General features: G+C 37.4%; 1 protein-coding gene across 7 annotated transcripts in view; it reads right to left on the reverse strand.

Moving 5' to 3' along the window:
* MTMR2 (myotubularin related protein 2) overlaps nt 1-25,906 on the reverse strand; it is an 87,229-nt gene that overhangs the window by 45,396 nt on the left and 15,927 nt on the right. For 6 of the 7 annotated variants that reach the window (NM_001257894.1, XM_015115456.3, XM_077960456.1 and 3 more), the window contains 1 exon segment: nt 3,802-3,907. In NM_001257894.1, coding sequence (NP_001244823.1) covers nt 3,802-3,907 — 106 coding nt within the window. 7 annotated transcript variants of the gene reach the window in all.

Here is a 25,906-nt window from a genome sequence, read left to right on the forward strand (position 1 = left end):
TTTAAAAAAGCTTAGCAGCAAAATTGTGGGAGGAGTCTCTCCCAGTAATGTATCCTACAAGAGTATGAATGACGTGAGACAAAATAAGGGCAACAGCCAACTGTGCCGCTAAGCACATGATTTCATTCACCCTTTCTGACTGTCAGGTTCTTCATTTGTCAAATGGGAATAATAACAACTGGATCACAGGATTGTTGAGAAAGTTAAAAGAGATGAGTCATGTATGAATATCTACCACAGTAGCAGGCTAGACATTTTTTTAATTATCAGAAGCACATCCCTTCTCCCACCCCAACCTTCCCCGCAAGAGAAATCCACATATACATTTGAAATCAGGCTGGATTTTTTAAACGATACTAACATTTAATTTAATGTTACTCATTCATCTCCCTCCAGCAAGTGAAGACTATAATTCAAGTAAAGATATATTTAACAACTAAAGATACCTTTAAAAATGAGAAAAATGGGTAACATGTAGCTTAACAACATAGTACTTTTCCTTTTTTCTCTGCCCCTTTAGGCACTCTCCTAGGGAAAGAACAGTTAACCTTTGTTGCCTAAAACCATATTCTCCTTAATCTAACAGCTATCTGCTTATTCAGCAAATAAAAATAATGTGAGGGTCTTCCTAAATTGTGAAAGATCCTAAATTATAAGGCACTAACGGGGATACATTTGAACTCTGCAAACACAGCTGATGTATAAATTTGACAGACTCCCTTTGTAACCTAGTGCTAAGGTAGTCATGTAATTCAGGACACTTACGTCCAACGTTAAACCTGAAGTGACAACAGGCATAAAGAGGTCTATTCCAGACAAATGTGCATTTATAATCACCCTACCCATTGTATTATCTCAAAATTGTACATGTGCAAAATGACCTTTTGCCTCAGAAGAAAAAGGCTTTGTTACTTTTTCTTTTGTAAAAAAAATCACAACTAAACACACCTAATGGCTAGATATTGTTTTCCAAAAAAAGGAACCAGGGCTCCTATGAAAACTGGATGATGATTCTAGAACTGAGAGAGGAAATATATATTATGAGTCTGGAGCATCTTGTCAGGCCAGAAAATAAGCAAGGGTTCAAAAACACAATGATGAGAGTATGGCAAAGGAACAAAAGATCTGACTGAAAGAACTCTCGATTTGAAGCTGGAATCAATAAAGTTGTTCTGGATTGTAACAAAAAGTATAAAATAAATATCCATGAATCCATAAGATAAATAAAAGATTAAACAAATCAATAAATGGTAGAAACAATTCTCCCATGCAGAATTCAAAAAAATGCTGTTAGATGTTCCACCCTCTAGGAGGTAGAGTATAACCCCCTACTCCTTAAGTGTGGGCTGTGCATAACAACTTCTTTCCGAAAAGTACAGTATGTGGGTAGGGGAGGGGCTCAGGGAATAATTACAGTGAAAAAACCTAACACTGCCTCAACCAAGTGATCAAGGTTAACATCAGCAGTGATGTCATGTTGATAGTACATACCCTTAATAAAATGTGATGAAATGGCACTTTACCTCTGTGACCTTCCTCCTCAAGACACATAACCCCAGTTGAATAATGAGTAAAATGTCATATGGTCTATAAAATACCATCAAGTCATCAAAAACAAGATACAGTCTGATACAGTCATCAAAAACAAGAAAAGTCTAAGAAACTGTCCCAGCCAAGAGAAACCTAAGACGACATAACTACTAAATGTAATGTGGCATCCTGCATGGGTAGGATCCTAGAACAAAAAGAACATTAGGTAAAAACTAAGGATATTTGAATAAAGTGTGGACTTTAATAATAACATATCAATATTGGTTCATTATGTGGAACAAATGTAGCTTACTAATATGTTATAATGGGTGGAACTGGATGCAAAGTAGATGGGAACTCTGTATTATCTTTGCAATTTTTCTATGACTCTAAAACTGTTCTAAAATTAAAAGTTTAAGAAAAATTAGAAAACCTTAAAATATTTTATATAGAGATTAACATTATGCACTATGGCCCTCATTCTGTCCAAATATAAGCCAGTCATTCACTATTTATGATATTCATGTTGTCCTGAGGAAATGATGGAGGTCTACATGCAGAGAGAAGTTGACAGTGGAGAATCCTCCTTCATCTATCCATTTTCAGCATCCTGCAGTGTACTGCACTTCACATGTATGTCAAGTAGTTTAAACTAATACTCACAAGTACACACAAATGGTTTAAAACGTCTCAGACAAGAAACAGCAGGTAGAACATAGGCATAAGCAAGTAGCCAAAGTGACATTCCTTCATTCCTCGTATGAGTTCTTTATCAGTGACAATATGAGGTTAGTTGTTATTCAAAGATGCTTCTAACTAATGAAATGTGACCAGAAGTAGGCCAAGACATTTCAAAATTATTAAGAAGTCTATCAGCCCTTAGTGGATTTTTATTAATGTAATGAATAAACAAACGTTAGATACATATATTTTAAAATAGTAACAACTTGAGAAGCAACAACGGATTTATAACCATTCTTATTAACAATGAACCCTGCCCTTTGTATGAAGATAACAGCTAATGATAGCATGACGTTTTCATAATTAGCACAAGATATATCCAGATTACGAAGATAAGCCTTTCTAATTTTTAGTGATGTTTAAAATCATGCTACTCCCAATCTAATATTTTATGAAATTTCACAAAAGGTAATGACAAATATGCAGAAGATTTTTACAGATGTTGTCTTCTTGTTGAATTCTGGGAAATGGATGAAAATGATATAAGTATCCTCAACATATGCTCAACAGCAAATGACTTCCTTAAGGAAAACAATGTTGTAGCTAAAATTGTGTAAGTGTAACCAGTAAGAAAGCAGCCACTTGTTTGGAATAACCTGCACATTGTGCACATGTACCCTAGAACATAAAGTATAATAATAAAAATTAAAAAAAAAAAAAGATTCTGACATGCTATCCATCATATGAGGATACAAGACGACATACCCTCATCAGATAATGGGTTTACCAGCACCTTGATCTTGGACTTCCCAGCTTCCAGAACCATGAGAAATAAATGTTTATTGTTTTGTGTTTTTTAGGGAAAAAAAAAAGTTATGAAGTAAGGTTAAAGGGTTAGCACTACACATATAATTCATTTTTTCAATCATTCATAGACAAGCAGTTATAGAAAAGTAGATGAATCCAGAAATGTACAGAGTGCTACAGGATATCGCTAATGTGGTTAATTTCATAGAAACAAGACCTTTAATAAATAGAGGAATACTTACAAACTATAATGAGATGTGTAGGAACTATCACACAGTGTTTAAGTGACTTAGCTCCCGAACTGGACTGCATGGGCTGGAACACCGGCAACAGAATTTATTAGCTATGAGATCTTGGACACATTACTTAATCTCTACAAGTTATTATCATCCATAGACTGGTGATAGAATTGGTGAATGTTTTACAAGAGATAATTCATGTATAGCACTTAGAACAATGCTTGGCACACAGTATGTATTCAATAAATGTTAGCTATTATTGGTTACTATTATGAGAATAATCATAAAAATCTTTTATACCACAAAAAATTCATTAATCATCTTTTGGCAAAGAACTTAGAGGTGATCAACCTCAGATATGAATTACACATTTTTCTTTTACAAATAAGTAAGCATTCCAAATTTGCTGGCCTATTCTGTGATATTTTGTAAACCAGGGTCTATGAGAATACTCCATCAGTATCTCCTGCTAAATTAGTTATACTGATAGTGTTAGCCACAAATATCTAACAGAAAGTACTTAATTTTAAAATAGTATACATACCCTCAAATCAGGAGAAAAGTTGTCAGCAGAAGTTGAAATGGAATCTGATGACACAACAGAAGCTGATTTTGTATGCACTGAATTCTCTGAATGAGAAGTGGAGGCACTACAAAATACAAAAGTACAGTATGTTGGAAAAGTGGCGGCTTCAAAGACCAGTTTCAGACATTGTATTTTATATAACTCCAATACTTATTAAAATTCCCACAGCCAACTAAGTTCTGCTTTGCCTATTCAATCTTATTTCTAAATCTTAACAAATTACAAACTATTCCTGCTGGGTCAAGTATTCTTACGATCTAAGTTCCCTCTGGACAGACTCCCAATACTCATGAAGACACTCCAGGATAATTCCTTCTTTTTATCCATTCACCCATCCATTCATTCATCCAAAGAACATTCATTAAGTGGTCCAATGTACAAAACCACTACACCAGGCACTGTGATTTGAAAATAAATACGACATCATCCTCATGTTCATGAAGCTCACAAGCTTGTGACACAGACAAGTAAATAAGTGGTGCAATGTGATGACTATAAATAGAAACACATACACACACACACACACACACACACACACACACAAACACCCCACATACATACAAGTATCTACGGGAGAAAAGAAAAGGAAGCAGCCAATTCTGGCCAGAAAGTTCAGGGAAGATGTCTCAGAGGAGATGATATTCAAACTGAGTCTCGAAAGATAGGAGATCATCAGACAAACAAGGAAATTTCAAAAACTAACAAAAGGCAATGCAAAGGTATAGAAGTATCAAAGTCTACAGAACATCTTAGACACTACAAATAGTTGAATAAGGCTGAATGGATAAAAGAACAGATAAAGATGGAAAGAGAAGCTCTTTGTACCTTGTACCTTCCCACCACATCAAACAGCCCTGCCTTAAGTATCTACTTCTTCCATTATAAGTAATCACTCGACAGTTACTTTTACTTTCTTAAATTCCTATAGAGCTTTTTTTTTTTTTTTTGAGACAGAGTTTCACTCTTGTCACCCAGACTGGAGTGCAATGGTGCGATCTCGGGTCACTGCAACCTCTGCCTCACAGGTTCAAGCGATGCTCCTGTCTCAGCCTCCTGAGTAGCTGGGATTACAGGCACCTGCCCCCATACCCGACTAATTTTTGAATTTTTGTATTTTTGTAGAGACGAGGTTTCACCATGTTGGCCAGGCTGGTCTTGAAGTCCTGACCTCAAGTGATACACCTGCTTCGGTCTCCCAAAGTGCTGAGATTACAGGTGTGAGCCACCGTGCCTGGCCAAACTTCTGATACCTGATCACACTTTCATTGTTTATTTTATCTCACCAACTAGTGCCCCAAGAACAAAAATTATGTCTTTTTGGGGGGAGGGGGGAGCACGGGGGAGAAATGAGGTCTCACTATGTTATCCAGGCTATTCTCCTCAAACTCCTGGCCTCAAACGATCCTCTCACTCAGCCTCCAGAAGTATCGGGATTTCACGCATGGACTACCATGCTCAAGCCTATACTTCTTTTTTATTTTCCACAAAATCTACTTTAGGACCTGTGTACACTGTTAATATGTATTATGCTTGTTAAATTTTAAAATCTGTGACAATATGCCACAAACTGAGTAACTGATTCATTTCCTCTTATCAGTAAAACAAAGTTAAAATTATTTAAGGTAAGATCAATGGTAGAAAAACCTCAAATACCTTGAATTGAGTCTTTAAGTTCAGATTTTCAAAAATGTATTTTTCTAAAACATATTAAAAGTCTTCCTTATACCAGAAGTCAAAATTTTTTTCACTAGATTTTGAGGAAATACTTCACCTTTGAGTTGTGATAGTATTAAGAACCATTTAGCTTTAAAACAAATTCCATTTATTCATTACAAACCTGTCTATAACAAGAATATCTAAAATACTTATACAATGTTCAAATCACCTCCCCCAAAAAGAAATTGTCACTTCATTTAAATGAATGAAAAGTGGTATTCTGGTGCAAACACAACATAGTATTTCCAACAACCTATACTATTATACAAAAAAGTAGTCATAAGAAATTATATTACATAGTTTTATAATGTAAGGAAAGAAAAAGTGATAGGCTGTGAATGTTTTCCTTTTTCTTTGTATATAAATTCTGATTAAATGTCATTTTCCTTAAAATAACAGGTAAAATAACCAAATTTTAAGCACAGTACTTTGACAGACATTGTTAGCTTCCTACTTCAAATAAATTCCCCTTTCTCTCTTTGATCAGGGTAGATTGTGCCCTGCTGAAGATAAGAGGCTTGCTATTCTCTTCCTTGTGGCTAGGAGAGCCATGTGAGTCAATTCCAGTCAGTGGGATTTAGCGGGAAATCTGCTAATGATTATAGAAACCTTTTATTTTCTTAATAAAGAGGAGCAGAAACAGCAGGGCAGTCTTTATCCTTTCCCATTTCTCTTGCCTGAAATAAGAATGTAAAGTTTGGAAACACAAGAGCCATCTTATAAACATTAGCAAGATGCTGGCCTGCTGAGGACAGGGAGCCAAAGAATAGGATGAGCATAGGTTTTTGTAGCATCACTAGGCCAACAACTCTCTACCTCTGGAATTCTTGTTATGTAACATAAATGGGTGAGCATGGCTGTGTGTGCCTGTAGTCCAAGATGCTTGAGAGACTGAGGCAGAAGGATCACTTGAGCCCAGGAATTTGAGACCAGCCTGGGTAACATGCCAAGAATCCATCTCAAAAAATTAAATAAAATAAAAACTTTTTAATAAAATAAATGAACTAAAATGTTTAAAATCTCTGCAATAGAGTCTGTTCTATACAGTCAAACACAATATAGCAATCAACATCTCAAAAAGTCTAGTTATGGCAAGTTCAAATGTATAATGCTATTTTATATGCATATGCCCTTCTGGGAGAACAGAAAACCTCTTAAAGGCAATTGAATATAACTTGAAATTATAGAAAGTGTATTACCTAGAAGAATAATACTGACAGAAAGACTATTGTAGCATGTAGCGCCAAGAAACCAAATGGCTCTCTGGTTGGGTGTGGTGGCTCACGCCTGTAATCCCAGCACTTTGGGAGGCCGAGGAGGATGGATCGCTTGAGCCCAGGAGTTCAAGACCAGCCTGGGCAACATGGTGAAACCCCCTCTCTACTAAAAATAAAAAATTAGCCAGGAGTGGTGGCACATGCCTGTAGTTCCAGCTACTCAGGAGGCTGAAGCATGAGAATCATTTGAACCTGGCAGGTAGAGGTTGCAATGAGCTGAGATCATACCACTTCCCTCCAGCCTGGACAACAGAGCAAGACTCTGTCACCAAAAAAAAAAAAAAAAAGAAAAAAAAAAAACAACCAAATGGCTCTTTAGAGCCAAAGCATAAAGTAAATAAATTTAAGAGAGAGAAAATAACAAATCCAGGTACTGGAACTTGTACTTTGCAGTCTCAGATTCAAAGAATCAGTCTTTCAAGCCAAAGTGTGGTAAACAGCCTTTAATTATTACCTTCTCTTTTCAGACACATAAACACAGGCAGATATTATGATCCATAGTGTTATAGTTGAATAAGCACTAATGTATATTTCTGTGTAACCAGTCTACAAAGGGTTTCACTCTCCAGGCAAATACTGAGGGGCTGGAGGGGTACGGTGTGGGAATACATCATAGTACTGTTCTCGTGATTATGGCAGAAACGCGCGCGCGCAGAGAGAGAGAGAGGCAGAGAGTGGGGGAGAGAGGGAGGAGAGAGAGCACACAGGAGAGAGGGAGAGAGAGAACGAGAGGGAGACAGCATGTGAGAGAGCGAGTAATCACACAGGCGCACACAAGCGCAGCAGAACTGTTAAAACTTCTGGTATAAACGTGAAGTGCTGCCTTTAGCAGCTACTCAGACTGAAGGTGGCCATGGGCACACTAGGATGCATAGTTCTCTTTTCTGTAGTTGTTTGTTTTCTTCTGTCATACTGGCTCTGTACATGCTTGTAGTCACCATAGCTACCGGTATAACACACGCTAATTTCCACTGCTTTTTTTCCACTTCTCCCTTGCTCATCTTGAAGTCAAGCTCTCTATGTTTATTTTTTATGAACTGTTCCACAAACAAGCTCTGTATTTCCCAAAATTCATGCCTTTGCTTCAGGGCTTTCCAAAATAGAATGTTCCTTTACCCTAATCTATTTAATAACATCCTACCTACCCTCTAAGACCTGGTTTAAAAACCTAGCTTCTCCAAGAAGTCTTGGAGTCTTCCAAGAAGGTCTTCCAGTTGGAACTAAACTCTCAGTCTTCTACACTTTCATAGACTTTATCTATAACTGCACTTAACACTTCCCACATTAGACTAGAGAACTTCAGTTACATGGCCACCTCTTTTTTAAATTACAAACTCCAAAGAATAAGAATCTTGTAATTAGCAAGGCATTTGAACTTGGAGCAGAAACTGCAGTCTCTAACTTCATTAAGTAACCGATACCATTTTGGTCCTCAGATTTCCTAGGCCTACACACTTCACCTCAGTCCATCCAAACATTCCTGTTTTCCTTGTCAACCTGGGCCTCTCTTCCACGTGCTAAAACTTCTACTCAACACTCTGTCGCATATGTTCATTACCATATTACTGTGTGTTTCCTATACCTCACTTTTCTCTGTCCAAGCCTTCTTCAACTACTAACTCTCTTCCTAATCTTCATCTGAATGTTTTTGTCCACAGTGAATAAACTCCCCTACATCTTTAACAGGATTCTCCCCTTCACCTCTGCCTCAACTGACCTTCCCTCACAGGAATCCACTTCCCTGCAGACTTTAATAAGAGACTTTTTTCTTTTCCCACATCTAACAATGCCCAAAGATGAAACAAGCATTTTCCCAGCTGAACTTTCAGGCTTCTGCATTAGTATTATTTTTGCATCTTCATATATAAAAGCCTTCTTCCTCTAAGGTTCATGGCTTTTCAGTATACAACCTCCTTGTTACTATCATCCACCCACCCATCCTCCTCACTCACTAAGGGTTTTCTCATCTGGCTCACTTTCTTCTCCAGCATTTCTTTCTACTCCAAAGCTGCCATCATTATGGGAATTTTATTATCCATAAACTATCAACCATCTAGCTCAAAATTCCTCAATTCCTATATCCCTCATACACATTCCCACTTCAGTAATGTACATCTTGTTATTACACCTTGGACTTTATCATTTCTGGGAATTACCCTGCCACCATAATCTTAAACTTGAGGAAATTAATCTTTGACCTGATGCTGACCCTTTCTAAATATTTAACTTTTTTAACTTTCCCTTCATCTCATCTTCAACCTAGTAGAGCTACCCAGACCCTCAACATCTCTATTTTTTATTATCCTTCATGATTCATTGCCCTCCCTTGCCCACTTCACTTCCCTTCCTAACCATCAGTGTCCCTATATCCATATCCATTAGCCATGACTGTCCTGCTAATCCCTAAATGTGGACCAACATAACCATCTTTCTTGGCTACTAGTAAAGGAAATCTTCAAACTGGGGCCACTTAAGACTTATAATTAGAAACATCAGCTAGGCCCAACACAGTGCTCAATGATTCTCCCATTCCCCAAGTGACTTTTTTAAACCATAACTATCTTTTTCTCCCACACAGCTATCACATCCAATCAATCCAAAGTCCTGTACAGTCTATTTCTGTACCATCCCTTGGGTCTATCTTCTATCCTACTTTTTATCATCCTAACACCACTTTTCTGGACTACTGCAAATTACTTGTCTCTTTTCTCCAACTCATCCAATATATCATCCCAAACCAAAACCAAAGTGATCTTTCCAAAACCCAAATCTGATCATATCAATCCCTTGCTTAAATCTTCATTGATTCCTCACTACCTACCAAATCAAGCCAAAACTCCTCAGCATAACACTCAGTTTTCGACAATCTGGCCCTTGTTCTACATATCCAGCTGTAGTTTTTACTTATCTGGAACCAATGGGAATGGCTTGCAGATTTCTTAAGTTCTCTAGCCATTTCATGCCTCTGTGCCTTTGATAATCTTATTGTCTCTGTCTCTAATGTCCTTTATAATCTTCCATGCCCTTTGTGTCCCATCTATTTTGTAGACGTAACTACTGCTTCTTTTACTGTACACTGTACATATTTCTATCATAATACCTGTAACATTATATTGCATTTACTCACCTAAAAGCTCCTCTCACCACATATTATTATTATTTACTATTTCAAGATTCTTTCTTTACTACAATCTGAGCAAACAACCTTCTCAAAATAAAATATGTAAAACATTGAAAACAGAATACGTGGCACATGTAGCTATTATTATTTATGACAACTGAGTATTACTGCACACATATTATCCCTCAAGTCAGATTAGCTACATGAATAAAATTATAATGGCAAAAGTTCTAAGGCAAGAACTATAATTAGTGGCCTAATGTTTACGAAATAAGAACTTACGTCTCTTGAATGGCATTATGTTCAAAGTATTAGAAAAATAAATATTATTCCCACTATGGAAGCACGTGTCTTGGCATTGCAAATGCAGTTTAAAAGTGAAACTATCATAGAAGATTAAAGTTACCAAAAGAGTTTCTTGAAAATTTGAAGAAAAGTAACTCCAATTTGAAATTGACTGCTTAAAATTACTTTTCTTCTATATAAAGAAAGCTCTTAAGTTCTAAAAAGGACTAAAAAGAAGAAGACAGTACCAATGGAAGAGGGTACACAATTACATCACCAATAATAACTTTTCACTGAGAAAATATGAGTAAAAATCGAATGTTCCTTTTGCCTGTTACTGTTTTCTACATTTCCCAAAACTGTTTACTCCCACTGACACACACTCCAATTACACAAGATAATTTCATGAAGAAACCATTTTCATGTTCTTTTCTCCCTTGAAAAAAATTTTAACAATTACCATGCCCTTTCTATATACAAAACATTGGGTTATGAAACAGCCTCTGCACTTCAGATTTCTGCCCAATAAAAGACATTATACCACACAAGCATATCAATAATACCATGAGAGGTACAAACAAGGGCCAGGAGGAAAAAAAACCCAAAGGAAATAGTAATAATTATGACTAGAGGAAGCCAAGAAATGTATTAAGTTGGACCATTTGAAATTGCTATTTTTATAGGTCAGATGGCCAAATATCAACTATTTCAGGTGGCTCCAAGTGCTAATGAAGGAAACAGAAGAAACTGAGGTTGGGCCTTTAATGAGTGAATGAATCAGAGCGAGGCTTTGGAAATCACATACAAAGGGAAAAAAAGTAAAAATAAAGGGCTTGAGAAACTACAAGGCATATTTTATAAATAAGTAGTTTTTTCAAACTAAACAGATAAAAGGCTGTAATTTGCTGAAATCTAAATACCAGGCTTAAAAGCCTAGCTAATAAAAAGCAAGGGGAATACAATGAGTTATCACTTCACACACACTATACTGTCTATAAAATGTTTTAAAAAACACAATAGCAGGTGTTGGCAAAGATGTGGAATAATCGGAACACTCATGCACTGCTTGTGGGAATGTAAAATGGTATAGCCACTTTGGAAAACACTCTGGTAGTTCCTTAAAAGGTGAAACACAGAATTACCCTATGATCCAGCAATTCCACTTTTAAAAATAAACCCAAGAGAAATGAAAATTTTTTCCACACACAGAAAAAAGTTTACCAGAGAAAAACAAAATGTATATTAAAAACACATGAATGTACATGAATATGTACATGAATGTTCATAGCAGCATTATTCACAATAGCCAAAAAGTGGAAACAACCCATGTCATTCCCCTGCTTAAAATCCTTCAATGGCTCCCTACTGCTCTCAAGATAAAGATCAATACCTTACCACCGCCTCAAGTTGCTACATAATCTAATCCTTGCCTCCTTCTCCAGTTCCTTTTGTGTATCTCTCTCTCCCCTTGCTCTCCCCAGTTCAACCACACTAGCCTTCTTTGAGATTCTGAAATTAGCTAGCCCTCTGCAGGAAGCATGGTTCTGCCAAACTCTTCTCAACTGAAATATCATCTCCTTGGGAAAATCCAATCAGATGCCCCAGACAAAACCAGTGCTCCCATGGCCACTCTCATAGCACTTTGTGCTTTTCATTCTTTTCACTTACCACCAGTCTCTTCTTACGTATCTTTGCAAATGTTTAATGTCTTTTTTTTTTTTTTTTGAGACAGGGTCTGCTCTGTCACCCAGGCTGGAGTGCAATGGTGCAGTCATAGCTCAGTGCAACCTCAGACTCTTGGACTCAAGTGATCCTCCCCACTCAGGCTCCCAAGAAGTTAGAATCACAGATGCAAGACACCATGCCTGTCTTGATTAATGACTATGCTTCCTAAGATGTCATACTTCAAGGAGAAGGGATCCTGTTGGTTTTGCTCAACATTCTATTCCTAGGACCTAGCATAGCACTTGGTATAAAGAAGACACTCAGGAAATATTTGTTAAGGAGTGAAAGACTGAATGAGAATGATCAGAAGACTGAATTATCTCACTAGAATATGGAAGATAAAACAAAAAAGAAATCTGTGAAAGGAGGGAGAGGGATAAAACATGGGTAGGGAAGATGAAAGTCTAGTTTTCCTTCTGGAGTTGTTATTGTGCACATATTATTCTGTATACCATATATCATGTCCCATTCCCATCAAAAGACTTCCTAGGATACTGAGACAAACATTTATTTTAAGAGGTTGTATTAAAAGAATGATAATCTAAAAAAAAAAAAAAAAACTGGTGGGAGCTGGTTTTTGACTATGTTATTTCCACTGGGATGGTTAAAGAAGTAGCTGGGAATTGAGAAACCAGGATTAGTCCTATCTAGCTAACAGCAGTATCATTGGCCAAGTCACTTAATTCCCACTCCCCATTGTACTGTCATTCTGTGAAAAGTACCAATTAGACTGTTAGTGGTTCTTAACTTTTTTGGTGGTCACAGACCTCTTTGAAAATCCCATGAAAGCTATTTCCTGAAGTGCTTACAATGTTAGGGACTTAAAGGTTAAGAATCTTGGCCCAGATGATCCCTTTTAGTTCTAAAGTGGTCCAGGGCTTCTGAAATGAGTATTCTACCTTTCGTAACATCCATACATTATGCAGATAAATACTAAAAAATTAAACTTTTTATACACACATGATGCACACATACATGTGCTAAAAACAGCTTCATATTTGAAATTTTTTAGTATTTTAATTATGTAATCACAGTCTTAAATATAAAGACACAAAGACTAAATAGAATTAATCCAATATTGTGTTTCTTACAATAAAGTCTTTAAGAGAATATTTATGTATAATGGAGTCAAAGGGAAACTAAACCCAACAACTGCATAAATTTCAGGAGCTCTGGACTATCACTGTGCAAATTCAACACCCTTACTTACAAATAGAAATGACATCTATCAAACATTAGCCACAATTCCTTTAAATATTTTCATTGTTTATATCATGTGATTTTATCAGAAACTACACCTATTTAGCTAAGTAGTGATTCTATTTCAAATGACTTACATTTCAAAATATATCCACAATAATTTTGGGGAGAGAGACCCCCTAAGAATACATACACAGTTGGTTCAGTAACTCTTCTCTCTAAATAAATAATTTAATCAGACTAAACTGGACCAGACTAATGTAAACTCAATTGACTCCAGGACATCACCCTTGCCAGTGTTCAACAAGGTTATGTTTACAAGTCTTCTTATTCTGTGATTCACACACTTACTCTAACCTTGTGACCTCAGCACACTGGAGCTGCTTACTCGCTTCAGTGGCCTGCCTGACTCACATGGAGTACTTTTCTGCCAATCTAAAAAAATGGAAACACTTTGGAGTAATGCACTTGGTACTTGCATTTCTGACAGCAAACTCCTTTTTCTTTCAAATACTACATATGGTTTTTGTTCACAAGTCTCTTCCCAAATCTGCAGATCATATTCCATTCTTAGGTGTCTATCATCATTGCCTCCATTTCTCAATGCCCATTCACTGCTTAATCTCTTGGAATCTAGCTTCTGCCACTATCAAATGATGCCCTGAAATTGTTCTTTCTATAATTACTAATGGCCTGGTTGGTTTTGTAAAAAAAATGTTTTTTTCTTAGTTCTGATTCTATAAATGATCATCTCCCTTCAGCAGCATATTATTTTGGTTATCCCATTTCTCAGTTTAACCAATGCCTTTTTTAGTGCCTACAATAAGAAAGAAAATACTCATCTAGGAACCCCTAGAGATACAGAGATAAATATGACCCTTGCTGCTTTTGGTGAACTTTCACTAGTGTACTTAACACAAGCACAGCAACACAGTGAGATGTTGTTTCTACAAACACACACACAACACAAACAGAACATGATAAATGGGTGTGAGAAAGAGAAACAAATCCCTGGGGGTTTGGAGAAACAAAGCCCTTGGGTGTTGTTTATATTATGTGATTTTACCAGAAATTATACCTATTTAGCTAAGTACTGATTCTATTTCAAATGTCTTACATTTCAAAATATATCCACAATATTGGGGATAGAGACCACCTAACAATGCTGTATATGAAAAGTTCATATAAAGTTTTAATTTAGAGGCTCAAGAAAGGCTTTTATGAAAGAGGTGGCATTTTATGTTAGCCAGAAGATAAATGAGGTTCAATACTCTCAGTTTCACTAAGCAAAGGAACAGCATGAAAAAGGACATAGTAGGAAATTCAAGACATGTTAAAGCAACTGGAGGAGGCACATCACTTTTATTGGAGTACAGGGTACTTATAAGGCACAATTAGAGATAAGCCCGAAAAGGTAGGTTTGGATTACAGAGTAAAAAATTGCTGAATAAGAAGTTGGTATTTCTGTAAGCAATGAGAGACCTCTGAAAGTTTCTGTACTTTAGGAAGACTTTTAACAACAAATCAAAAAATGGATTACAAGAGAGGGAAAATCTGTTACAAGACTATTAGGAAATCTTCTCAAGTCAAAGGTATCGCGAGCCTAAACTAGCAGTAAAAATAAAATAGGAGTGGACATATGGGACATTTTGGAAACAGAATAGAATTTAGTAGCTGACTTGACATGAAAAACAAGGAAGAAGGAAGACTCAAAATATGATCCCCAGTCTTGCTGACTGAAAAGTCAGTGTGCCAAATTAGACAGTAAAGAAGAAACAGGTCATTTGAGGAGCTGCTGATTTCTGTCTTGAAATTTTTTAAGATTGAGGTGGTAGCAAGGCCAAAGGATTTTAGATTTTACATGATCATATATTTGTTCATTCATTCATTCATTCAGGCAATGTTGATTCACTGCTTATCGGTTATATGAGTGTTCTATGAAGACATATATGTAATACAATGTTATATGTGCTCCCAAATTATAGACTCATGGGAGAGACAGACTCCTTTTTAACTGTCTATGAATCTGATTTTGATGAATGCTACAAGAATGGTTAAAAAAAAAAAAGAAAACTACAGGAGCACAGAGGAGGAAAGGACTAAATATGACTGGGAAAGCTGAGGCAAGCTTGAAAAATGTCATATTTGCTGGACAGTGACCTGTTAGTAGGATTTGATGGTAAAGCAGAAGAGTAAAAACATTCCTGAGAGAGAATAGCTTAAATAAATAGATCATTTGGGGAAACCTATGTGACTGGGCTTTGTGGAGGCAAGAAAGGTTCAAGCTGTGTTCTGTGAATAAACCTCGATACCATGCTAAAAATTCAGATTATATTCTGAGGACAAAGGGAAGCCATCAAACATTTCTCAGTAGAAGTGTCAAATAGTTCTATGTGCAGAGACATTCTGCTCAGGTTATGGAGCATGCGCTGTGGAAAAAAATTCTAGAGGAACTTACGTCAGTTAGTAAGTTACTGTATTAGAGCAGTAAGATCACTTAATAGACAATGGAACTATGCCACATAATGACAAAGAGAGAAAATACAGAAGAGTGAGCAGGTTTGGCTAGTATGCGGCATGTGGAAATAATTCAAAAGATTTTGATATCACTGAACATCAAACTTGAGGTTCTTGCAAAATATCAAAGTGGATATATTCATTAAGCAAGCAGAAATACAGCTTTAACATTCTATCGAGAGGTTACAGCTAGGTGACAGCTAAATCAAATCCATAAAATTGAATTATGTAGCAGAGGGACAAGATATAAAACAAGATTTAATACTTAGCAAATGAAACTATTCAAAATAAGTAGTTAACACTACCTAATACTACAGAGCAGTCAAGGGAAATAAGAGAAAAGTCCATTGGACTGATTAATAAAATGTTAAATTAATTACAATGTCAACACAGTCTCTATAATGTTTTAGAAATACTTATTTGACATGAATGAAAAAGTTAAGGTATGGAGGCATGGACTGCCTCAACTTCTTGCCCTTCCTTCAATAAACTTATCTATATCCAAACACACCCTTCCTTCCTATTGAAGATAACATTTCTCTTTTCAGGTTCAAAGCCAGTCCTTCCTCTCATGTGCATCTTTCTGCCCCATCCAGTCTACTTTGGGAGAGGTACTCTATTGACGCTGTTTTCTAGATGTCATTAATGACCTCAGGAACAAATCCAGGGGCCTTGTTTCTCTGAGTTCCCAACTTCCTTAACCTCTGTGCATTATTTGATGCTATCATCACTACCTCCCTCCTGGAATTCTTTGCTCTCTAAGCTTCCCTTGTCATTAAAATTTACAAGCTTTAACTCCCTCCTTTTCTAGGTTATTTCTTCCAGTTGTCCCCTAAATGTAGATTCTCTTGAAATCTCTGACCTTGCCTCTGGTTCTCTCTTCTTCTCTCTGAAATATCATGAATTCCCACCTCTGTGGGAATTCAATTATCACCTCTGTGCAAATGATTTTCAAATTTCTATCTTTAATCTTCTCAGTCCCACATTCACAAATACCCACTACGAGTCAAAGACTATCTGGCCCCACACTCTCTCCAGTCTTATTTCTCACTCTGATCCCACTTGGCTACTGCCCACACCTTTCAAGGACACTAAGCTATACAGTACCTAGAATTATACCAAATATTTTTTAAAACTGTCCCTTTCACATGCAAGTATTGCATTAGTAGCCAACTATTCTCACAGCCAACCAGGAACTTACAGAATATTAAAAATGTGAAGGATTTCTGAGATCATTCTAGTGAAACCCCATCCCTCCCCTTATTTACAGATAAAGTATAGCCCAGAGAAGTGAAGTAAATGGTTTGGAATATAGTTCAAATTAGTGGCACAACCAGAGAGAGAGAGAGAGAGAGAGAGAGAAGCAGATACAGAATTATACAGATCCAATTCTGTATCTCATATTGCTTCTGATATGGAGTACAGAACTAAAAGGAGAAATGCCCTCAAAGTGCTTATTATCTAACTGGGGAGATATAACACAAACATATACCCAATATTTATTATTATATAAGCTCAATGCATGAGGATGAAGTTCAGTTGAGACCAATAAGGGAACGCTCCTTGGAGCAGATAAAGCTTAACTGGATTTGGAAACAGGTTAAGAAGGAACTACCAGAGACTAACTATCTTTAAGCCTATTTCCCATAAATATTTTTAAAGTTTTTGGACAACGAAAAACAAGGAATTCATTGCACATAAGAAGGCTGGATTGGTAATTTAATCCCGCATTTAGAATTCAGTATGAATCCATGTAATAAGATCTGATAGATAGTAAATAAAGATAATGGTTCATGGCAATACGATATTATCTCATAGAATCTTACTGTTCCTTGACTCCTCATCCACTGTTTAAGACTGCTTCATTTTCTTTTACCCCACTACTTAGTAGCCACGTGACTATGGGCAGGGTGTTCTACCTCTCTGAATCTCAGTTTCTTTATATGTAAAATGGCGATGATCATATAATTGGTTATTTATTCAGCATCTCGTGCTCCAGACAGGCCAACCCATTTCCTTATCCCCCAGCTTCCATCAGCAAGAGTTTAAAAAGGGCATTGGAAGATTTTGAATGTGTTTGCTCTTGCTTCTCTAGTTCTTTTAATTGTGATGTTAGAGTGTCAATTTTAGATCTTTCCAGCTTTCTCTTGTGGGCTTCATTGTATATTTAGAAAACTCCGTCATCTCAGCCCAAAATCTTCTTAAGCTGATAAGCAACTTCAGCAAAGTCTCAGGATACAAAATTAATGTGCAAAAATCACAAGCATTCTTATACACCAGTAACAGACAGAGAGCCAAATCATGAATGAACTTCCATTCACAATCGCTTCAAAGAGAATAAAATACCTAGGAATCCAACTTAAAGGGATGTAAATGACCTCTTCAAGGAGAACTACAAACCACTGCTCAGTGAAATAAAAGAGGACACAAACAAATGGAAGAATATACCATGCTCATGGATAGGAAGAATCAATATCATGAAAATGGCCATACTGCCCAAGGTAATTTATAGATTCAATGCCATCCCCATCAAGCTACCAATGAGTTTCTTCACAGAATTGGAAAAAACTGCTTTAAAGTTCATATGGAACCAAAAAAGAGCCCGCATTGCCAAGACAATCCTAAGTCAAAAGAACAAAGCTGGAGGCATCACGCTACCTGACTTCAAACTGTACTACAAGGCTACAGTAACCAAAACAGCATGGTACTGGTACCAAAACAGAGATATAGACCAATGGAACAGAACAGAGTCCTCAGAAATAATACCACAGATCTACAGCCATCTGATCTTTGACAAACCTGAGAAAAACAAAAAATGGGGAAAGCATTCCCTATTTAATAAATGGTGCTGGGAAAATTGGCTAGCCATAAGTAGAAAGCTGAAACTGGATCCTTTCCTTACTCCCTATACGAAAATTAATTCAAGATGGATTAGAGATTTAAATGTTAGACCTAATACCATAAAAACCCCAGAAGAAAACCTAGGTAATACCATTCAGGACACAGGCATGGGCAAGGACTTCATGTCTAAAACACCAAAAGCAACGGCAACAAAAGCCAAAATTGACAAATGGGATCTAATTAAACTGAAGAGCTTCTGTACAGCAAAAGAAACTACCACCAGAGTGAATAGGCAACCTACAGAATGGGAGAAAATTTTTGCAATCTACTCATCTGACAAAGGGCTAATATCCAGAACCTACAAAGAACTCAAACAAATTTACAAGAAAAAAACAAACAACCCCATCAAAAAGTGGGCAAGGGATATGAACAGACATTTCTCAAAAGAAGACATACATACAGCCAACAGACACATGAAAAAATGCTCATCATCACTGGCCATCAGAGAAATGCAAATCAAAACCACAATGAGATACCATCTCACACCAGTTAGAATGGCAATCATTAAAAAGTCAGGAAACAACAGGTGCTGGAGAGGATGTGGAGAAATAGGAACACTTTTACACTGTTGGTGGGATTGTAAACTAGTTCAACCATTATGGAAAACAGTATGGCAATTCCTCAAGGATCTAGAACTAGAAGTACCATATGACCCAGCCATCCCATTACTGGGTATATACCCAAAGGATTATAAATCATGCTGTTATAAAGACACATGCACACGTATGTTGATTGTGGCACTATTCACAATAGCAAAGACTTGGAATCAACTCAAATGTCCATCAGTGACAGACTGGATTAAGAAAATGTGGCACATATACACCATGGAATACTATGCAGCCATAAAAAAGGATGAGTTTGTGTCCTTTGTAGGGACATGGATGCAGCTGGAAACCATCATTCTCAGCAAACTATCGCAAGAACAGAAAACCAAACACCACATGTTCTTATTCATAGGTGGGAACTGAACAATGAGATCACTTGGACTCGGGAAGGGGAACATCACACACCGGGGCCTATTATGGGTGGGGGGGAGGTATTGCATTGGGAGTTATACCTGATGTAAAGGACGAGTTGATGGGTGCTGATGAGTTGATGGGTGCAGCACACCAACATGGCACAAGTATACATATGTAACAAACCTGCACGTTATGCACATGTACCCTAGAACTTAAAGTATATTAATAAAAAAAAAATAATAAAAAAGGGCATTGGAAATCCATGTGCTTGTGCTCTGATGAAGTAAGACTGTCCTTTCATCTCTCTGTCAGCCTCTGCAATACCATTAGCAAAAGTAAAGTGGAGGCCCCAGATTGTAACTGTCCCTTGCACGACCTTACCCTTTCCTTCCTTCAACATCATTTGCATTTTAACATGGACAGTCTTACCACTGTCCACATTAAAGACTGTAAGAGTTAACATCATTATACCTTTTATCTCTATTTTTAACAGTTCTCACAAATAGTCAGAACTACCTGATTCTAATCCCCCTTCTGATTCTACCTACCATTCACTCCCTATTCCTGTGTTTCTGAATTTTAAGGTTAATCATCACCAAAATGACCTTTATCTCTAGCTCTTCTTAAATGGTCTTTTTACCTTTTATGCTTACTGAAGCCTAGTTTTTACCTGAGGACACTGTTCCCCAACAGCCTTCTCAGACAGAAAAATAAGCCCTTTTATTTTCTCTCCAATATTCCTCTCCCACAACTAGGCCTGGAAACTGGGCCTTGTCCCTCACTGCCATTTTCAGATTCTTCTACCTCTCTGTCTCTAAAAACCCCAAGTATTCAACCTCATGCCATCAGACTACAGCATGTACCACCCTCTTTGTTGACAACATTTGCCTGTCTCTAAGTCACTCTCTCACTCCTTAAGGCTTTAGCTTCAGGCTTACCATTATTCTTTCCAGTACTACCAACTGCTCTCATTCTTACTGATTCCAATTTCACATAAATGAGCATTTAAACACCTTGGCCATTCAGTTAATTGAATTCCTCTTCTGCAATGATCTTGTCTTCCATTCTACCTCTGTCATTCACCTCAATGATCATATCCTCTGGAATGGCATTACCAATTAACTGTAATCACTCCCTGATTTAAATTTCAAACACTCTACTGTCTGACCACCAGCTCTTTTTCTCTAGTACCCCCAACCAACACCTTGAATTGTTCAATTTCACCAAAACCTCCACTGTTCCTACTACACTCCAGAGTATCTATTTCATGTTCTCACATCTCCCTTTTCCCAGCTTTTAAAATTCCATGCCTCTTATTACAATCATTCCCTTGCACTTGCTTACTTCATAGTACTTCCTTGTCAAACGGAAAGCTGCTTAAAGCCAACTTTCTGACTATTCCAGTCCTGTACCCACACAGTTGAATGAGTCTACAGAAAAAAACCACCACCACAGAGACTCACGTTGAATTCATGGCCACTTACCTCAACTAGACCCTTAATACTGCCTAGATATTACACAACATTTCTCTAGTTCATACACTCTCTCATTCTGCTAGATTACTATTTCATATGTTCTTTGCTTTCTTCACCCTCTATCATCTTCTCCACCCTGAATTTCCTAGATGTTCTAACTTCCTGTTTCACGCAAAAATAGAGAAGCAAACACAGATTTTCCACAAGCTCTTCAACTATAACCTGTGTGCATCTGTGCACGTATATTCTGCCTTGCCTTCTCTTACTATGGATAAATCATCCATATTGCCATCTAAAGACCTTTCATTAGGCCGGGCATGGTGGCTCACGCCTGTAATCCCAGCACCTTAAAAGGCCGAGGAGGGCGGATCACAAGGTCAGGAGATTGAGACCATCCTGGCTAACATGGTGAAACTCCGTCTCTACTAAAAATACAAAAAAATTAGCCGGGCATGGTGGCACACATCTGTAATCCCAGCTGCTCAGGAGGCTGAGGCAGGAGAATCACTTGAACCTGGAAGGCAGAGGTAGAAGTGAGCCAAGATCACTGCACTTGATCTTGCTGAGACCACTGCACTCCAGGCTGGGCAACAGAGCAAGAGTCCATCTAAAAAAAACAAAAAAAACAAACAAACAGAAACCCTCATTAAACTCTATCCTCTCTTGTTTACACAAGAAAATCTCTCCAGCAAATTCTTTCCCTCCAGTTACTGCATCATAAAATCTTCTACTCAATCTCACTAATTAGCATAGAAACAAAGTATTATTTCTCTCATCTTCATCCCTCCAAATAGTGCTTCATTTCTCTGAGCTTCTTTATAGCAAAACTCACTGAAAGAGATGTCTATATGTCAGAGGTGTTTGAACCAGAGCAACTCCATCTTGAATAGGGGCTGGGTAAAATAAGGCTGAAACCTGCTGGGCTGCATTCCCAGGAGGTTAAGGCATTCTAGGTCACAAGATGAGACAGGAGGTCAGCACAAGACACAGGTCTTGAAGACCTTGCTGATAAAACAGCATGCAATAAAGAAGCCAGACAAATCTCACCAAAACCAAGATAGTGACCGGGGTGACCTTTGGTTGTCCTTACTGCTACACTCCCTCAAGCACCATGACAGTTTACAAATGCCATGGCAATCATGAAAAATCCACCCTTTGTTTAGCATATAATCAAGAAATAACTACAAAAATGGGCAAGCAGCAGCCCTTGGGGCTGCTCTGCCCATGGAGTAGCTAGCTATTCTTTATTCCTTTACTTTCTTAATAAACTCGCTTTCACTTTATGGACTTGCCCCAAATTCTTTCTTGAGCAAGATCTAAGAACCCTCTCTTGAGGTCTGGATCAGGACCCCTTTCCGGTAATATATATGCAGTGCTTCCAATTCCTCACTTCTCATTCTCTCCTAAATCTACTTCAGTCAGGCCTTTGCCTCCACCACACCAACAAAAATGCTTTTATCAAGGTCATCAATAACCTCCACTTTGCTAAACCTATTAATACTTCCTCCTCGTCTATCAGCAGCATTTAACGTAGTTGATCACACCTTCCTCCTTGAAACACTTTCGACACTTGACTTCTAGACCTCTATACTCTTCACGGTTTTTCTCCTATTCCCTAGCCAGTCCTCTCAGGTCTCCTGTAATGGTTCCTTCTCACCTCCTTAACCTCATAATACTGGAGTGCCCCTAAACTCACTCAGTCCTTGAACTTACCTTCTCTATGTACTCCTCCTCTCCTTAATGATCTCATTTGTCCTCACAGTTCTCTGATGCGAAAATACTGTCTAAAGTGTGATATTCTTACACACGCACACACCTGCACACACACACACACACACACACACACACACACACACACACACCACTGCTTAAAAACAAAAATGCAGGTTGGGGAAAGGGGACCAGCATCCTGTAATTGACAATAGTGCTAAAATGCAGAGAATGAAGTTACTGTTAAAATGCATAAGATGTAAATTTAGAGCAAAAAACAAATATGTATGGGGCTAAGAAACAAAAGTGATTTTCTTAGGAAGACTTTTTAGATTATTCCCACTCTTCCTGGATATATGCCTCCCTCAGCACATTCATCTTTAATTCATAGCTATTTAAAACTGGTCCTTTGCTAATGTTTTCAAGCAAATTCATGTTTTCTAGTTTGGTAAAATACACAGACTCAATAAATACTTGTTTACCAAGAAATCTTTCTAAACTAAAATCAGAACTCTTTTAGAGATTAGCATTTACAACACATCCATTACATTAAAAACAACAGTAATAAAAATAGTTGGCCAGATATATTTGCACTAAAATAAGGGGATAATATATAGGCTCAAAGTAAAGGGATAAAGAAAAACCCACCAAGCAAATGGAAAACAAAACAAAACTATGGGTTGCTATTCTAATTTCAGACAAAACAGACTTGGCCAGGCATGGTGGTTCCACCTGTAATCCCAGCACTTCAGGAGGCTGAGGCAAGTGGATCACTTGAAGCCAGGAGTGTGAGACCAGCCTGGCCAACATGGCAAAACCCTGTCTCCACTAAAAATACAAAAGTTAGCCAGGTGTGGTGGTGCACGCCTGTAATCTTAGCTACTCAGGAGGCTGAGGCATGAGAATCCCTTGAACCCAGGAGGCAGAGTTTGCAGTGAGTCGAGATAGTGCCACTGCACTCCAGCCTAGGCAACAGAGCGAGAATCTGTCTCAAAAACAAAAAAAAAACCAGACTTTAAAACCAACAATGATCAAATGAGACAAAGAAGGGCATTATATTATTATACCCATTATAAAATGGGTAAAGGATTCAACAAGAAAACTCAGCTACCCTAAATATATATGCATCCAACACAGTAGCTCACCTAGGTTCATAAAACAAGGTCTTAGAGACCTACAAAGAGACTTAGATAACCACACAATAATAGTGAGAGACTTCAACACCCCACTGACAATATTAGATCACTAAGGCAAGAAACTAACAAAGATATTCAAGAACTAAACTCAACACTTGATCAAACAGACCTAACATACATCTACAGAACTCTCCACCCAAAAACAACATTCTTCTCATATGCACATGGCACATACTCTACCATCTACAACAGAATCAGCCACAAAACAATACTCAACAAATTCAAAGAAACCAAATTCATACCAACCATACTCCTGGATCACAGTGCAACAAAAATAGAAATCAATACTAAGAAGATCACTTGAAACCATACAATTACATGGTAATTTAACAACTTGCTCCTGAATAAACAATGAAATTAAGACAGAAATCCAGAAATTATTTAAAACTAATGAGAACAAAGATACAACATACTAGAATCTCTTGGACATCGCTAAAGCAGTGCTAAGAGTTAAGTTTACAGCACTAAACCCTCACATCGAAAAATGAGAAAGAACTCAAACTGACAACCTAACATCACACCCAGGGGAACTAGGGAACCAAGAACAACCCCAAAGCTAGCAGAAGAAATAACCAAAATCAGAGCTGAACTGAATGAAATTGAGACACACAAAAAACATACAAAAGATCAATGAAAGCGGAAGCTGGTCTTCGAAAGAATAATTAAGATAGACCATTAGCTAGACTAATAAAGAAAAACAGAGAAGCTTCAAATAAACACAATCAGAAATGACAAAGGGGGCATTACCACCAACCCCAAAGAAATACAAAAAACCCTCAGTGACTACTATGAATACCTCTACAGACACAAACTAGAAAACCTACAAGAAACAGAAAATTCCTGGAAACATACAACCTTCCAAGACTGAACCAGGAAGAAACTGAAAACCTGAAGATCTAATTCCAAGTTCCAAAATTGAATCTGTAATAAAAAGCCTATCAACCAGAAAAAGCCCAGGACCAGATGGATTCACAGACAAACTCTACTAGATGCATAAAGACCTGGTACCATTCCTATGGAAACTATTTCCCCCCAAAAAATGAGGAGGAAGGACTCCCTAACTCATTCTGAGGCCAGTATCACTCTGATACAAAAGCCTGGCAGAGAGACAATGAAAAAAGAAAACTTCAGACGAATATTCCTGATGAACATAGCTGCAAAAATCCTCAACAAAATACTAGTAAACTGAATCAAGCAGTGCATCAAAAAGCTCATCTACAATGATCAAGTAGGCTTTCTTCCTGGGATGCAAGGCTGGTTCAATGTGCACAAACCAATGAATAAATAGACTGAAAATAAAAACCATATGATCATCTCAACAGATGCAGAAAAGGCTTTCGATAAAATTCAGTAACGCTTCATGTTAAAAATCCTCCACAAATTAGGCATTGAAGGAACATACCTCAAAATAATAACAGCTACAGCCAACATCACACTGAATGGGTAAAAGCTGGAAGCACTCCCCTTAAGAAAAAGAAAAAGACAAGAATGCCCCCTCTCACCACTCATATTCAACATAACACTGTAAGTCCTAGCAAGAGAAATTAGGCAAGAGAAAGAAATAAAAAGCATCCAGATAAAAAGTGAGAAAGTCAAACTATCTGTTTGCAGATAATATATTTTATACCTAGTAAACCCAACAGTCTCTGCCCAAAAGCTACTAGATCTGATAAACAGCTTCAGCAAAGTTTCAGGATACAAAATCAATGTACGAACGTCAGTAATATTTCTATACACAAAATCCAAGCTGAGTGCTAAATCAAGGATGCAATCTCATTCATACCTACAAAAAAATGAAATACCTAGGAATACAGGTAACCAGAAAAGTGAAAGATCTGTACAATGAGAATTACAAAACACTACTGAAAGAAATCAAAGATGATGCATCAAATTGAAACACATTCCATGCTCATGGATACGAAGAATCAATATTGTTAAAATGACTATACTACCCTAAGCAATTTACAGATTCAATGCTATT

The sequence above is a fragment of the Macaca mulatta genome, chromosome 14 (genome assembly GCF_049350105.2).
Source record: "Macaca mulatta isolate MMU2019108-1 chromosome 14, T2T-MMU8v2.0, whole genome shotgun sequence".
Lineage (NCBI taxonomy): Eukaryota > Metazoa > Chordata > Mammalia > Primates > Cercopithecidae > Macaca > Macaca mulatta.